Source organism: Oncorhynchus masou, chromosome 1 (genome assembly GCF_036934945.1).
Source record: "Oncorhynchus masou masou isolate Uvic2021 chromosome 1, UVic_Omas_1.1, whole genome shotgun sequence".
In the NCBI taxonomy this organism is placed as follows: domain Eukaryota; kingdom Metazoa; phylum Chordata; class Actinopteri; order Salmoniformes; family Salmonidae; genus Oncorhynchus; species Oncorhynchus masou.
The window spans coordinates 13,266,530-13,284,225 of record NC_088212.1 but is presented as its reverse complement, the minus strand read 5'-3'; the positions used below and the strand labels follow the sequence as shown (position 1 = coordinate 13,284,225).

General features: G+C 43.5%; 1 protein-coding gene across 1 annotated transcript in view; it reads left to right on the top strand.

The window, feature by feature from the left end:
• The window catches only part of frmd3 (FERM domain containing 3), a 147,914-nt gene that overhangs the window by 21,826 nt on the left and 108,392 nt on the right, over positions 1 to 17,696 (top strand). The window contains exons 2-3 of the mRNA XM_064975209.1: positions 12,150 to 12,254; positions 15,591 to 15,633. Of these exons, the coding sequence (XP_064831281.1) occupies positions 12,150 to 12,254; positions 15,591 to 15,633 (148 nt within the window). The remainder of the gene's footprint in view (positions 1 to 12,149; positions 12,255 to 15,590; positions 15,634 to 17,696) is intronic.

Here is a 17,696-nt window from a genome sequence, read left to right as displayed (position 1 = left end):
AATGAGCATGTGGGGTTTTGTTTGTATTTCTAAGCCGACATCTCACTGCAGTCTGGAGTGGGAGGCTGGTTTGTACCGAAGGTGTCACAGCTTAGAGAAGTGCACATGCACACTCAAAGCCCATATGTAACACATCGATACATACAGTACATTCAGAAACTATTCAGACCTCTTGACTTTTTACAGCCTTATTCTAAAATGGATTAAATGCATTTTATCCTCATCAATCTACACACAATACCTCATAATTACAATGTGAAAAAGTTTAGAAATTTTTGCAAATGTGTTTAAATTTAAAAACAGAAATAGCTTATTTAAGTATTCAGTATTCAGACCTATGAGATATGAAATTGAGCTCAAGTGCATCCTGTTTCCATTGATCATCCTTGAGATGTTTCTACAACTTGATTGGAGTCTACCTGTGGTAAATTCAATTAATTGGACATGATTTGGAAAGGCACACACACACCTGTCTATATACGGTCCCACAGTTGAAAGTGCATGTCAGAGCAAAAGCCAAGCCATGAGGACGAAGGAATTGTCTGTAGACCCCCCGAGACAGGATTGTGTCGAGGCACAGATCTGGGGAAGGGTACCAAAACATTTCTGCAGCATTGAAGGTCCCCAAGAACACTTTATTTTTTTTATTTTTTATTTTACCCTGAGGGAAATCGACGAGTACCAACAGCTTAGTAGCTACTATCTTGTCTCATCGCTACAACTCCCGTACGGACTCTGGAGAGATGAAGGTTGAAAGTCATGCGTCCTCCGATACACAACCTAACCAAGCCGCACTGCAAGCCGCACAACCCATCCAACCCGGAAGCCAGCCGCACCAATGTGTCGGAGGAAACACCGTGCACCTGGCAACCTTGTTTAGCGCGCACTGCGCCCGGCCCACCACAGGAGTCGCGATGAGACAAGGATATCCCTACCGGCCAACCCCTCCCTAACCCGGACGACGCTAGGCCAATTGTGCGTCGCCCCACGGACCTCCCGGTCGCGAACGGTTATGACAGAGCCTGAGCGCGAACCCAGAGTCTCTGGTGGCACAGCTGGCGCTGCAGTACAGCACCCTTAACCACTGCGCCACCCGGGAGGCGCCTCCATCATTCTTAAAATGGAAGAAGTTCGGAACCAACAAGACTCTTCCTAGAATTGGCCGCCCGGCCAAACTGAGCAATCGGGGGAAAAGGGCCTTGGTCAGGGTGTTGACCAAGAACCTGATGCTCACTGACAGAGCTCCAGAGTTCCTCTGTGGAGATGGGAGAACCTTCCAGAAGGACATCCATCTCTGCAGCACTCCACCAATCAGGCCCTTATGGTAGAGTGGCCAGACGGAAGCCACTCCTCAGTAAAAGGCACATGACAGTCCTCTTGGAGTTTTCCAAAAGGCACCTAAAGGACTCTCAGACCATGAGAAACAAGATCCTCCGGACACTGTATGCTGTATACTGTAACAGCTAGGAAACACAGCTGACCAAACAACTGCTATGTGGCTGTACTACAGACACCGGTCGTCGTCGTGGGAAAGACACATTGTTAAAAACTTTTGAAAAACAACGAGTACCAACAGCTTTACACCATGGAGGAACAACATAATCCATTGTGGAAAGATCCGACTACCTCAAAAAATAACTCTAACCGGACAACAAAAAAAGAACAGATTCATCTACAGGCACGGACGATTTACTTACTGTTGAAGTAGAGGCTAGTGCTCTGGCTGGAATCCATGCAGACTGGAAAAGTTGTGTGAGGAGGTAGCAGGGCTGAGGGGGAGTCTGGAGTTTAGCCAGAGTGAAATTCTCACGCTCCAAGGAGAGAACAAGGCACTCACAGCCAAGGTAAAAATCTACGATTCTAAAATGGATTGTCTACTCAGGGAAAACAGGGTGATGAATGAGTCGCTGCTAGACATACAAAGTCGTAGCATGCATGAAAATCTAATATTTTATGGGATTCCTGAGGACGCATCCAATAATCCAGAGGGCGCGATCAGAGAATTCATGCAATCTGTCTTGAAACTTCCTATAGAGACTGTAAACCAAGTGGCTTTCCACCGTGTACACAGACTTGGAGCTCAGAGCAACAGACCAAGGGTCCCCTATCAATCATTGCAAAATTTTGAACACTACCAACAAGAGGATATGATCAAAGAAGGGGGAGGGAGCTTAAAGAGACCAAATTCAGTCTCAATGGCCAATTTTCAGGGGAGAAAAATGAAAGTTGGAAGAGACTGTATCCTGTACAAAGGCAACAGACAAACTCTTTACAGATGGACAGCTATACCGAGACAGCTCCATAACACCATGGCTGTACTAAGTTCTACAGGGTCTTCAGGTTACGGATAAAAATAAAGTATGGAAACTGTAAAAATAGCTGAACACTATGAAGTGGATATGAACACACACGTACTCAATTACATGTTCACTTACACATACTCACTTGATCTCGCTCTCTTCTCCCCCTCTCTCACCTCTCTCTGTTGTTGACAACTGTTCTATAATTTAATATGTTTCTTGTTTGTCTTTTCCATGTCTTTTCTACATGTCTATATGTTTACAACAAGCATGGGGAATTTGTCAGGATATGTCAGAACAGGGACATTGGGGATAATAACATATTATGGGATACATTTGTTCTGTCGTGATGCCGTCTTAATAGTAATGCAATGATCACATTAACATGGGTAAAAGTAACGTGTAGCGACCCCAGGTGTAAAATAGTAAATAACGGCTACTTCTCAGACAGTTTTGAAGTAAACAAGTGTGTCCGCTGTCACCATTTCTATTCGTTATGGCCATTGAAATGCTAGCTATTAAAATCAGATCCAATAACAACATTAGAGGATTAGAAATCCAAGGTCCATGTGTGCCGATGACTGTTATATTAAGTCCAGAAGCTAGATCCCTGCAATGTCTCATTGAAGATCTACAGTGGCAAGAAAAAGTATGTGAACCCTTTGGAAATACCTGGATTTCTGCATAAATTGGTCATAAAAGTTGATCTGATATTCATCTAGGTCACAACAATAGACATACAGTCTGCTTAAACTAATAACACACAAACAATTATACGTTTTCATGTCTTTATTGAACACACTGTGTAAACATTCACAGTGCAGGGTGGGAAAAGTATGTGAACCCTTGGATTTAATAACTGGTTGACCCTCCTTTGTCAGCAATAACCTCAACCAAACGTTTTCTGTAGTTGCAGATCAGACCTTCACAACAGTCAGGAAGAATTTTGGACCATTCCTCTGGAGTGAACTGTTCTCTTGAGGTCATGCCACAGCATTTCAATCTGTTTGAGCTCAGGAATCTGACAGGGCCACTCCAGAATGTGTATTTTCTTCTGTTGAAGGCATTCTGTTAATTTACTTCTGTGTTTTGGGTCGTTTTCCTGTTGCATCACCCAACTTCTGTTGAGCTTCAATTGGCAGACAGATAGCTGAACATTCTCCTGCAAAATGTCTTGATAACTTGGGAATTTATTTTTCCGTTGATGATAGCAAGCTGTCCAGGCCCTGAGGCAGAAAAGCAGCCCCAAACCATGATGCTCTCTCCACCATACTTTACAGTTGGGATGAGGTTTTGATGTTGGTGTGCTGTGCCTTTTTTTCTCCACACGTAGTGTTGTGTGCTCCTTCCAAACAACTCAACTGTAGTTTCATCTGTCCACAGAATATTTTGCCAGTAGTGCTGTGGAACATCCAGGTGCATTTTTGCAAACTTCAGACGTGCAGCAATGGTTTTTTTGGACAGCAGTGGCTTCTTCCGTAGTGTCCTTCCATGAACACCATTCTTGTTTAGTGTTTTACGTATCATAGACTGGTGAACAGAGATGTTAGCATGTTCCAGAGATTTCTGTAAGTCTTTAGCTGACACTCTAGGATTCTTCTTAACCTCATTGAGCATTATACGCTGTGCTCTTGCAGTCATCTTTGCAGGACGGCCACTCGTAGGGAGAGAAGCAACAATGCTGAACTTTCTCCATTTATAGCCAATTTTGCTTACCGTGGACATCAAGGGTTTTAGAGATACTTTTGTAACCCTTTCCAGCTTTATGCAAGTCAACAATTCTTAATCTTAGGACTTCTGAGATCTCTTTTGTTTGAGGCATGGTTCACATCAGGTAATGCTTCTTGTGAATAGCAAACGCTAATTTTGTGAGTTTTTTTAATAGGGCAAGGCAGCTCTAACCAACATCTCCAATCTTGTCTCATTAATTGGACTCCAGGTTAGCTGACTACTGACTAATTAGCTTTTGGAAAAGTCATTAGCCTAGGGGTTCACAGTTTTTCCAACCTACACTGTGAATGTTTAAATTATGTACTCAATATAGACAACAAAAATACAATAATGTGTGTGTTATTAGTTAAAGCACTCTGTTTGTTGTTTGTCTATTGTTGTGACTTAGATGAAGATCAGATCAAATTTGATGACCAATTTATGCAGAAATCCAGGTACAGTTGCCCCTTGACATTTTTCCTATTTTGTTGCCTTACAACAAACTGGAATTAAAATTGATTTTTTTTTTTTGGGGGGGGGGGTTGTATCATTTGATTTACGCAACATGCCTACCACTTTGCAGATGCAAGATATTTTTTTATTGTGAAACAATCAAGAAATAAGACAAAAAAAAAACAGAACTTCAGCATGCATAACTATTACCTTATTCCATATGGTTTGGGGAGTTTCCCACATGCCTTTTGGTGAACACCAAACATTTTTTTCTGGCCACTCTTCTGTAAAGCCCAGCTCTGTGGAGTATACGGCTTAACGTGGTCCTACGGACAGATACTCCGATCTTCGCTGTGGATCTTTGCAGCTCCTTCGGGGTTATCTTTGGTCTCTTTCTGATTAATGCCCTCCTTCCTGGTCCGTGAGTCTTGGTGGGAGGCCCTCTTGACAGGTTTGTTGTGGTGCCATATTCTTTCCATTTTTTTGATAATGGATTTAATGGCGCTCCGTGGGCTGTTCAAAGTTTCTGATATTTTTTTATAACCCAACTCTGATCTGTATTTCTCCACAGCTTTGTCCCTGACCTGTTTAGAGAGCTCCTTGGTCTTCATGGTGCCGCTTGCTTTGTGCTGTTGCAGACTATGGGGCCTTTCAGAACAGGTGTATATATACTGAGATTATGTGACACTTAGATTGCACACAGGTGGGCTTTATTTAACTAATTATGTGACTTCTGTAGGTAATTGGTTTCACCAGATCTTATTTAGGGACTTCATAGCAAAGGGGGTGAATAAATGTGTTCGCACCACTTTTCCGTTTGTATTTTTTAAGTTTTAAGTTTGTTATTTTTTTCATTTCACTTCACCAATTTGGACTATTTCGTATATGTGTATGAAATACACAATAAAAATCCATTTAAATTACAGGTTGTGGTGCAACAAAATAGGAAAAATGCCAAGGGGGATGAAAACTTTTGCAAGGCACTGTAATTCCAAAGGGTTCACATACTTTTTCTTGCTACTGTCAGCTTCATTAAATAGTACCCGCAAAACACCCGTCTCAAAGTCAACAGTGAAGAGGTGACTCCAGGATGCTGGCCTTCTAGGCAGAGTTCCTCTGTCCAGTCTCAAAGTCAACAGTGAAGAGGTGACTCCAGGATGCTGGCCTTCTAGGCAGAGTTCCTCTGTCCAGTGTCTGTTGTTCTTTTGCCCATCTTAATATTTTATTGGCCAGTTTAAGATATGTATTTTCCTTAAGTCACCTTTTCACTGTTGAGACTGGTGTTTTCTGGGTACTATTTAATGAAGCAGCCAGCTGAGGACTTGTTAGGCATCTGTTTCTCAAACTAGACACTAATGCTCAGTTGTGCACCAGTGCCTCCCACTCCTCTTTCTATTCTGGTTAAAGCCAGATTTGTACCTTGTCAGCTCGGGGGTTTGAACTTGCAACCTTCCGGTTACTGGTCCAACGCTCTAACCACTAGGCTACCCTGCCGTTCTGTGAAGGGAGTAGTACACAGCTTTGTATGAGATATTCAGTTTCTTGGCAATTTCTTAGAATAGAATAATAGAGAGAATAATTGATTTAATCTTTTATTTCTTTCATCACATTCCCAGTGGGTCAGAAGTTTACATACACTCAATTAGTATTTGGTAGCATTGCCTTTAAATTGTTTCACTTGGGTCAAACGGCTTTATGGCGGTCTTGGAGCAGTGGCTTCTTCCTTGCTGAGCGGCCTTTCAGGTTATGTTGATATAGGACCCGTTTTACTGTGGATATAGATACTTTTGTACCTGTTTCCTCCAGCATCTTCACAAGGTCCTTTTCTGTTGTTCTGGGTTTGATTTGCACTTTTCACACCAAAGTACGTTCATCTCTAGGAGACAGAACGTGTCTCCTTCCTGAGCGGTATGACGGCTGCTTGGTCCCATGGTGTTTATACTTGTGTACTATTGTTTGTACAGATGAACGTGATACCTTCAGGCATTTGGAAATTGCTCCCTAGGATGAACCAGACATGTGGAGGTCTATAATATTTATTTTTTTAGGTCTTGGCTGATTTCTTTTGATTTTCCCATGATGTCAAGCAAAGAGGCACTGAGTTTGAAGGTAGGCCTTGAAATACATCCACAGGTACATCTCCATTTGGCAGAATTGAAGAAGCTTCTAAAACCATGACATAATTTTCTGGAATTTTCCAAGCTGTTTAAAGGCAGTCAACATAGTGTATGTACATTTCTGACCCACTGGAATTGTGATAAAGTGAATTATAAGTGAAATAATCTGTCTGTAAACAATTCTTGGAAAAATGACTTGTGTCATGCACAAAGTAGATGTCCTAACCGACTTTCAAAACTATAGTGTGTTAACAAGAAATTTGTGGTGTGGTTGAAAAATGAATTTTAATGATTGCATTCTCAGTGTATGTAAACTTCCGACTTCAACTGTATGTAAATAGTGCCAGACATGCACTCAAACATATACAGTTGTCCTTGATGTCCTTTGTTATTTTTTTTGCATTGTTGTTTTCTGTTTTCTTTTGTCTCTTTCTTTTTTCTCATGAGTTAATTTTCTTGGTTGTTATTATTCTCTCTATTATTGCACTAAGGAGGGTCTTGGGGGTGGGGAATGGAATTCATATATATATATTTTTTTGTTTCTTTTTTAAAAACTTTTCTTGGGGGTGTGACTGTGGGAGGGGTTTTGAATGGTTGAGGGACAGCTATGGGGAACTGTGGGGGAATCTTGGAGGGTTCGCGTCCCCGTTTCTTTTGGCCTTGTGGGAGATCTGTTGACATGCCCGTGAGCAGGGCATTGACCCTGGATGAAACCAAGAATGAACTCTTTGGCCTGAATGCCAAGCGTCACATCTGGAGGAAAGCTGACAACATCCCTAAGGTAAAGCATGGTGGTTGCAGCATCATGCTGTGGGGATGCTCCAGAGTGAACAGGATCTCAGACTGGGGTGAAGGTTTACATTCCAACAGCACAACAACCCTAAGTACACAGCCAAGACACTGCAGGAGTGGCTTCAGGAAAAGTCTCTGAATATCCTTGAGTGGCCCAGCCAGAGCCCAGACTTGAACCCAATCGAACATCTCTGGAGAGACCTGGAAATAGCTATGCAGCGACGCTCCACATCAAACCTGACAGAGCTTAAGAGGATCTGCAGAGAAGAATGGGAGAAACTCCCCAAATACAAGCTTGTCGCGTCATACCAAAGAAGACTTGAGGCTGTAATTGCTGCCAAAGGTGTTTCAACAAAGTATTGAGTAAATGTGATATTTCAGTCTTTATTTTTAATACATTTGCTAGCATTTGTAAAAACCTGTTTTTGCTTTGTCATTATGGGGTATTGTTTGTAGATTGAGGATGGGGGAAAAAAACAATTGAATACATTTTAGAATAAGGCTGTAACATAACAAACTTAGGAGAAAGTCAAGGGGTTTTAATACTTTCCGAATGCACTGTACATACCCTATGTAACACACTGATACACACATACTCAAATACCCACTGTAACACACTGATACACACATACTCAAATACCCACTGTAACACACTGATACACACATACTCAAATACCCTATGTAACACACTAATACACACATAATCAAATACCCACGGTAACACACTGATACACACATACTCAAATACCCACTGTAACACACTGATACACACATACTCAAATACCCACTGTAACACACTGATACACACATACTCAAATACCCACTGTAACACACTGATACACACATAATCAAAAACCTACTGTAACACACTGATACACACATAATCAAAAACCCACTGTAACACACTGATACACACATACTCAAATACCCACTGTAACACACTGATACACACATATACAGTCTGCAGTTCACTTTGCTCTGGTTGAAGTCAACTCAGACGTTGTCTCGCTGCGTAAGGCTGCATCTAAAGTGGGGAGAGCACTTTAGCTTCATTAAGACAGATTATGTAGAGACAGGCTGACCAGGTTAATATTTAATGTTGAGCCCTTTGAAATATGCATCCACCTCTTGTTGGACATGAAATGGACTCTGCTCTCTTTCTCTCTCTCGTTATCGCTCTGTCTTTCTCTCTTTCCTTCTCTCGCTCGCTCTGTCTCTGTCTCTCTCTGTCTGTATTTGTGTCTGAATGTCTTTCTTGCCCTCTGTCTCTCTATATCATCTCCCCCTCTTTTCTCTCTATCTCTCTCTCTTTCTCTCTCTATTTCTTTCTTTCTCTCTCTCGCTCTCTTTCTCTCTCTCGTTATCGCTCTGTCTTTCTCTCTTTCCTTCTCTCGCTCGCTCTCTCTCGCTCTGTCTCTCTCTTTCTGTCTGTATTTGTGTCTGAATGTCTTTCTTGCTCTCTGTCTCTCTATATCATCCTTCCCCCCACCGTCTCTTATCTTCTCTCTGAAAGGTGTATGTCAGATACTGTATGTGTCATGTTTCATGGTGTTTCAGTCCCAGTGTTGCTCTGATCAAGGAGACCAGAGAGACAAATGGCAACAAGATGGACCATCACAGTGGATGGGCTGTAGGGACCGGAGTCACATACATACATGGTTCTGGAAGCGACCACTTCACGCTGTTTGACTGACAGTCTTAGCGTTGCCTAGGTGACAGCAAGTGGGACTGACAGCTTCAGCACCTGACTCTGCTCTGTGGGTCAGGGCCGCAGACAGCATTGTTAAGTAAATCAAAAATAACAGCCAGGGCAAATGGACGATTACCAGCTGGATTCAATCAGGCTGCTCAGCCAAGTGCAGGTTCCCCTCCATCAGCAGGACCAGGGGAAGAGGTTGAAGTGAAGGGCACAGTTTTATATATACAGTGCCTTGCGAAAGTATTCGGCCCCCTTGAACTTTGCGACCTTTTGCCACATTTCAGGCTTCAAACATAAAGATATAAAACTGTATTTTTTTGTGAAGAATCAACAACAAGTGGGACACAATCATGAAGTGGAACGACATTTATTGGATATTTCAAACTTTTTTAACAAATCAAAAACTGAAAAATTGGGCGTGAAAAATTATTCAGCCCCTTTACTTTCAGTGCAGCAAACTCTCTCCAGAAGTTCAGTGAGGATATCTGAATGATCCAATGTTGACCTAAATGACTAATGATGATAAATACAATCCACCTGTGTGTAATCAAGTCTCCGTATAAATGCACCTGCACTGTGATAGTCTCAGAGGTCCGTTAAAAGCGCAGAGAGCATCATGAAGAACAAGGAACACACCAGGCAGGTCCGAGATACTGTTGTGAAGAAGTTTAAAGCCGGATTTGGATACAAAAAGATTTCCCAAGCTTTAAACATCCCAAGGAGCACTGTGCAAGCGATAATATTGAAATGGATGGTCTCCAACTAGGATGTGCTGACAACAGGACCAGGGACTATAATAACTCCCAACAGGACCAGGGACTAGAATATCTCCCAACAGGACCTAGGACTAGAATATCTCCCAACAGGACCTGGGACTAGAATATCTCTGACCAGGACCTGGGACTAGAACATCTCCCAACAGACCAGGGACTAGAATATCTCTCAACAGGACCAGGGACTAGAATATCTCCCAGCAGGACCAGGGACTAGAATATCTCTCAACAGGACCAGGGACTAGAATATCTCCCAGCAGGACCAGGGACTAGAACATCTCCCAACAGGACCAGGGACTAGAATATCTCTCAACAGGACCAGGGACTAGAATATCTCCCAGCAGGACCAGGGACTAGAATATCTCCCAGCAGGACCAGGGACTAGAACATCTCCCAACAGGACCAGGGACTAGAATATCTCTCAACAGGACCAGGGACTAGAATATCTCCCAGCAGGACCAGGGACTAGAATATCTCCCAGCAGGACCAGGGACTAGAATATCTCCCAACAGACCAGGGACTAGAATATCTCCCAGCAGGACCAGGGACTAGAATATCTCCCAGCAGGACCAGGGACTAGAACATCTCCCAACAGGACCAGGGACTAGAATATCTCCCAGCAGGACCAGGGACTAGAACATCTCCCAACAGACCAGGGACTAGAATATCTCTCAACAGGACCAGGGACTAGAACATCTCCCAACAGACCAGGGACTAGAATATCTCTCAACAGGACCAGGGACTAGAATATCTCCCAGCAGGACCAGGGACTAGAATATCTCCCAGCAGGACCAGGGACTAGAACATCTCCCAACAGGACCAGGGACTAGAATATCTCCCAGGGACAGGACCAGGGACTAGAATATCTCCCAACAGGACCAGGGACTAGAATATCTCCCAGCAGGGACTAGAACCAGGGACCAGGGACTAGAACATCTCCCAACAGACCAGGGACTAGAATATCTCTCAACAGGACCAGGGACTAGAACATCTCCCAACAGACCAGGGACTAGAATATCTCCCAGCAGGACCAGGGACTAGAATATCTCCCAGCAGGACCAGGGACTAGAATATCTCCCAGCAGGACCAGGGACTAGAATATCTCCCAGCAGGACCAGGGACTAGAATATCTCGCAGCAGGACCTGGGACTAGAACATCTCCCAACAGACCAGGGACTAGAACATCTCCCAACAGGACCAGGGACTAGAATATCTCCCAGCAGGACAAGGGACTAGAACATCTCCCAGCAGGACCAGGGACTAGAACATCTCCCAACAGACCAGGGACTAGAATATCTCCCAGCAGGACCAGGGACTAGAACATCTCCCAGCAGGACCAGGGACTAGAATATCTCCCAACAGACCAGGGACTAGAATATCTCCCAGCAGGACCAGGGACTAGAACATCTCCCAACAGACCAGGGACTAGAACATCTCCCAACAGACCAGGGACTAGAACATCTCCCAACAGACCAGGGACTAGAATATCTCCCAGCAGGTCCAGGGACTAGAACATCTCCCAGCAGGACCAGGGACTAGAACATCTCCCAGCAGGACCAGGGACTAGAACATCTCCCAGCAGGACCAGGGACTAGAACATCTCCCAGCAGGACCAGGGACTAGAACATCTCCCAACAGGACCAGGGACTAGAATATCTCCCAGCAGGACCAGGGACTAGAATATCTCCCAGCAGGACCAGGGACTAGAACATCTCCCAGCAGGACCAGGGACTAGAACATCTCCCAGCAGGACCAGGGATTAGAACATCTCCCAACAGGACCAGGGACTAGAATATCTCCCAACATTACCAACGGAACAGCCATTACAGACAGCTTTAGTTGGGAGTCAGCAGGGTGTGTGGACACTAGTGGGGTGGGAATTAACATTTAAGTGTTTTGTTGTGATTGAATATGTTGGTGTTTTAAATGTGTTTGCATGTGTGTTGGACTGTTTCCTGATTTACTCCTGCGTTAAATAACTGGTGCAAATACATAGTAAATGAAGACATTGTACACTTTCATCATTCCAATAGTGTTGCATATCTAACCTAATTATGGTATCAAATGCTTTATATATCCCCAATATTGAGTGTGCTGTAATAACAGTCTGTTGTGTTTTTTCCCACAGAGAGAAACCAAGGGCCAGTTCCTGATGGATCATGTGTGTAATAACAGTCTGTTGTGTTTTTTCCCACAGAGAGAAACCAAGGGCCAGTTCCTGGTGGATCATGTGTGTAATAACAGTCTGTTGTGTGGAGTTCTGGTGGATGTGTGTAATAACAGTCTGTTGTGTTTTTTCCCACAGAGAGAAACCAAGGGCCAGTTCCTGGTGGATCATGTGTGTAACCATTACAGCCTCCTGGAGAAGGACTACTTTGGCATCAGATATGTCGACCCAGAGAAGCAGAGGGTATAGATACACTCGTACATTGACAAATATATACCGGGTGGTTTGAGCACTGAATGCTGATTGGCTGACAGATCATTTACCACGGGCATGACAAAACATTTATTTGTACTGCTATAATTACATTGGTAACCAATTTATAATAGCATTAAGGCATCTCGGGGGTTTGTGGTATATGGCCAATATACCACGGCTAAGCGCTGTATCCAGGCACTCCACGTTGCGTCTTGCCTAAGAACAGCCCTTAGCTGTGATATATTGGCCATATACCACACCCCCTCGTGCCTTATTGCTGAACTATACAACTCATAACTGTTCTCAGTCATTGCCTGATATTCTGTTTAACACTTAAAGACATAGTCCAGGATGTTACAAATTCGTAACATATTGTATGAATTGGAATTTGTAACAAATACGAATTACACCCCACTTTTGTTTACATGATAAATGGATGCCATAGTACACAATTGTGCAACATTTTCTGGCTGAAATGATACAAAAGCTCTGGAGCATCACTTTAACACACGCTGACATTGTGGCAGGTTGGCATTTATTGAGATGACTCATGTACTGGAGGCAGCTCTGCAGAGTGGTCACGATCTGGCACAGGCACAAAGTCCTAAAATATGATTTTAAACCTAACCCAAACCTTAACCACCCTGCTAACCCAAACCTTAACCACCCTGCTAACCCTAACCTTAACCACACTGCTAACCCTAATGCTAACCTGTACCGTAACCACACTGATAACCCTAACCTTAACCACACTGCTAACCCTAATGCTAACCCGTACCTTAACCACACTGATAACCCTAACCTTAACCACACTGCTAACCCAAACCTTAACCACCCTGCTAACCCAAACCTTAACCACACTGCTAACCCTAATGCTAACCTGTACCTTAACCACACTGATAACCCTAACCTTTACCACACTGCTAACCCTATTGTCTAACCCTAACCTTAACTACGCTGCTAACCCTAATGCTAACTCTAACCTTAACCCTAATGATAACCCTAACCTTAACGACACTGCTAACCCTAATGCTAACCCTAGCCTTAACCACATTGCTAACCCTAATGCTAACCCTAACTTAACCACACTGCTAACCCTAATGCCTACCCCTAACCTTAACCACACTGCTATTTTTTATACATTTTTACGATAATATAGCAAAATCTTACTTTGAAGCTTGCTAAACTAGTAGAAACCACACAGTTCTGCCCCTCTAGAGCAAGATTCATGACAATAAACGTCAACCTGACACGTGTGTGTGTGTGTGTGTGTGTGTGTGCTTCCTCAGGAATAAGAAGAGAACTTTATTAATCCATAGGAGACAGAAGTATGTGTTCTGCTGTACACAACCCCCCTGATATAAGCAGAATCACTCCAGGCAGAATCAATCTCTCTTTGATCATGATATGCTGGAGGTAAATATTCCAGCATCATCATCAGAGATGGGTCAGAAACGACCGTGCATTACGCCAAATCCCTCCTTTTAGGTAGTCATCCAATTCATCTGCCTGGGTGTCCTGACAAGCACTCTAATTCCACCAGTTAACCATTATACAAAGCTGCCTACCTTTAGCCAGTACATACACCTCCCTGAGAGACAAGCTTACTACTCATCCAATCAACAACACTTCTCTCTTATCGTCAACCAATGAATAGCCCCCAGGTCGGCAGAAGTGCCTGGGAATGAGATTAACCAAAGAACAGTGCTTTTATGGGCCGGAGGATAAAACAGAGGTCCACCATGGCAGAATGACAAATGTTTTGTCTGAAATCGTATCTGAACTCATGACGGCTCATTTCGGTTGAGGGTTGCCATGGAAACAGTCTTCCGGTGTTTATTCCGGTGTATGTGCAATGTCTCCGTGCTGTGGCGAAAAATCTCTCGGCATCCGACCAGTAAATTATTTACCCTCCTTTACGCTGTCCAATTGACGTTTTTAATACCAGTTTCTGTTGCCTTGGAGATTGGTTACCTGAACCTGAAGGAAGAGTTGACATTCTGTTGGCATGACAGTGGAGATAATGACAGAACTCACAAACTACACTAATCTACACTGAAAACCCTGGCCATTGCACCTTACACCACCATTACAATTCAATCCAAGGTCTATGCCAATACCTATACTACACCTCAACATGCTACATGTTAATTACATATTAATATGCACTTGACATATAATCATGTTTATAAAGCCTCTCTCTGATGCCAACACACACAGTGACAATGCTCCTCTTTTTTTCTGCTGCCCTCAGGGCAATGAACAACCTTTTTTAACATCACTCCCCATGTGTCTTTCCCTTTCTCTCTCTCTCTCTCTCTCTCTCTCTCTCTCTCTCTCTCTCTCTCTCTCTCTCTCTCTCTCTCTCTCTCTCTCTGTCTCTCTCTGTGTCTGTCTCTCTCTGTCTCTGTCTCTCTCTCTGTCTGTCTGTCTCTCTCTCGCTCTCTCTCTCTCTCTTTGTGTGTCTGTCTCTCTCTCTCTCTCTGTCTCTGTCTCTCTCTTTGTCTCTCTGGCTGTCTGTCTCTCTCTCTCTCCGTCTCTCTGTCTGTCTCTCTCTGTCTCTGTCTGTCTGTCTCTCTGTCTCTCTGTCTGTCTCTCTCTGTGTGTCTCTCTGTCTCTCTGTCTGTCTCTCTCTGTGTCTGTCTGTCTGTCTCTCTGTCTCTGTCTGTCTCTCTCTGTGTCTCTCTCTCTCTCTCTGTCTCTCTGTCTGTCTCTCTCTGTGTCTGTCTCTCTGTCTCTCTGTCTGTCTCTATCTGTGTCTCTCTCTCTCTCTGTCTCTCTGTCTCTCTGTCTGTCTCTCTCTGTGTCTGTCTCTCTGTCTGTCTGTCTCGCTGTCTCTCTGTCTGTCTCTCTCTCTCTCTCTCTCTCTCTGTCTCTCTCTCTCTGTGTCTCTCTGTCTGTCTCTCTCTGTGTCTGTCTCTCTGTCTGTCTGTCTGTCTCGCTGTCTCTCTCTCTCTCTGTCTCTCTCTGTCTGTCTCTCTGTCTGTCTCTCTCTCTGTCTCTCTGTCTCTCTCTGTGTCTGTCTGTCTGTCTGTCTGTCTGTCTCTCTCTCTCTCTCTCTCTCTCTCTCTCTCTGTCTGTCTCTCTGTCGGTCTCTCTGTCTGTCTCTTTGTCTCTCTCTGTGTCTGTCTGTCTCTCTCTCTCTGTCTCTCTGCCTGTCTCTCTGTCTCTCTGTCTGTCTCTCTCTGTGTCTGTCTCTCTCTCTCTCACTCTCTCGCTCTCATCATCCCTCCCCCTCTCTCTCTCTCTCCCTCTCACCCTCTCTCCCTCACTCTCTCTCTCTCTCTCCCTCTCTCCCTCTCTCTCTCTCTCTCTCTCTCTCAGCACTGGCTGGAGCCCAATAAACCCATAGTGAAGCAGATGAAGTGTAAGTGTTCCGTTCTGTTCTCTCTCTGTGTTTGATGTGGCAGTAGTGTTTGTATGGGTGCCCATGTGGCAATGGGAATGTGGCCTATGCTCCTCTCCAAAGTGGGAAACAAGCCTTAGGTCAAGCCCTACAACAGTGAAACAAGGAGACAGAGACATCCATAAAAACACTGAAACAGAGCTCTGATAGAGCATAGATCAAGACAGATATATTGATAGACAGAGCAGACAGAACACTGAAGCAGGCAGAACGCTGAAACAGGCAGAACGCTGAAACAGACAGAACACTGAAACAGACAGAACACTGAATGAGACAGAACGCTGAATGAGACAGAACGCTGAACGAGACAGAACAATGAAGCAAACAGAACACTTAGAGCAGACAGAACACAGTAAACAGAACACTGACAGCAGACAGAACACTGACAGCAGAACACTGAAGCAAACAGAACACTGACAGCAGAACACTGAAGCAAACAGAACACTAGAGCAGACAGAACACTGAGAGCAGACAGAACACTGAAGCAAACAGAACACTGAAGCAAACAGAACACTGAGAGCAGACAGAAACTGAACAAACAGAACACTTAGAGCAAACAGAACACTTAGAGCAGACAGAACACTGAGAGCAGACAGAACACTGAAGCAAACAGAACACTGAAGCAAACAGAACACTGACAGCAGACAGAACACTGAAGCAAACAGAACACTGAGAGCAGACAGAACACTGAAGCAAACAGAACACTGAGAGCAGACAGAACACTGAAGCAAACAGAACACTGAGAGCAGACAGAACACTGAAGCAAACAGAACACTGACAGCAGACGGTACACTGAAACAAATGTAACAATCCAAGACAGAATAGTGAGAATGTTGTTGGATTTGCTGTGCATTCATCTCTGAGACCATCGAACAGGCGGTGTGGATTTGGACAGTATTTATCTGTGTTTATTAAATCCTCTCTGTGCTGGTTATGGACAGTGTTGTGGAGATAGAGCTGAATGTGTGGGCATTAACAGCATTTAGTAGATTTACATGTTAATTTCTCCTCTAATGCTCAATGAACTTCATCGCTCTCAATATCAATTCAATTCAAGGGGCTTTATTGGCATGGGAAACATATGTTAACATTGCCAAAGCAAGTGAAGTAGACAATATACAAAAGTGATATCTCTCTCTCTCAATTCAATTCAATTCAATTGACTTTATTGACATGGCAAGTTCATTATTAATTACATTGTCAAAGTACACATATCGAAAAATAAAAATAAAATACAAATATATATTTTATAAATAAATATAGCAATAATAATAGTAGTAGTGGACATGGGATTACCATTAACAACAACGACAACAACAATATTAATGAGAACAACAATACATTAAAGCAATGGTAGTGGACCAGTGTCAACATGACTGAAAAGACAGTCTCTCTCTCATGACTGAGAAGATACATGGCATGGTATGAAAGACAAAACAAAACAAGATGGGAAATATTATCTACATAACTTTGCACTTTTCACTGGCTGTCCCTCAGATTGTGGCAGGAGGACACATATTTGGCGGCCAAAACTGCACATTTTGGCTTTTCACCCAATAAATATTTGATTTTTTCTTTGTCTTTTATAGTTTCAAATTATTTGTATTGAATTATAATTTTGGGAAAGAAGTATTTGTCACAGTGTAATAGGAAATGCAGCTCTGTCTTTACCTCTCTCCCCTGAGCAGAGTGAGCACAGCCTGTCCTCTGGGTAGCCAGGTTTGTCTGTGATGGCCGGTCTCTATAGCCAGACTGTGCTCACTGAGTCTGTACCTAGTCAATGTTTTCCTCAGTTTTCTATCAGTCACAGTGGTCAGATAGTCTGCCACCAAGTACTGTCTGTTTAGAGCCAAATAGCATTGAAGTTTACTTTGATTTTCTGTGGTGTCTTTCCAATAGGTGATATTTCTATTTTTGTTTTGTGATGATTTGGTTGGGCCAGGTTTTCTGAGTGCTGATGTTCTGAGTCTCTCTCTCTCTCTCTCTCTCTCTCTCGCTCTCTGTCTCTCAATCACTCTCTGTCT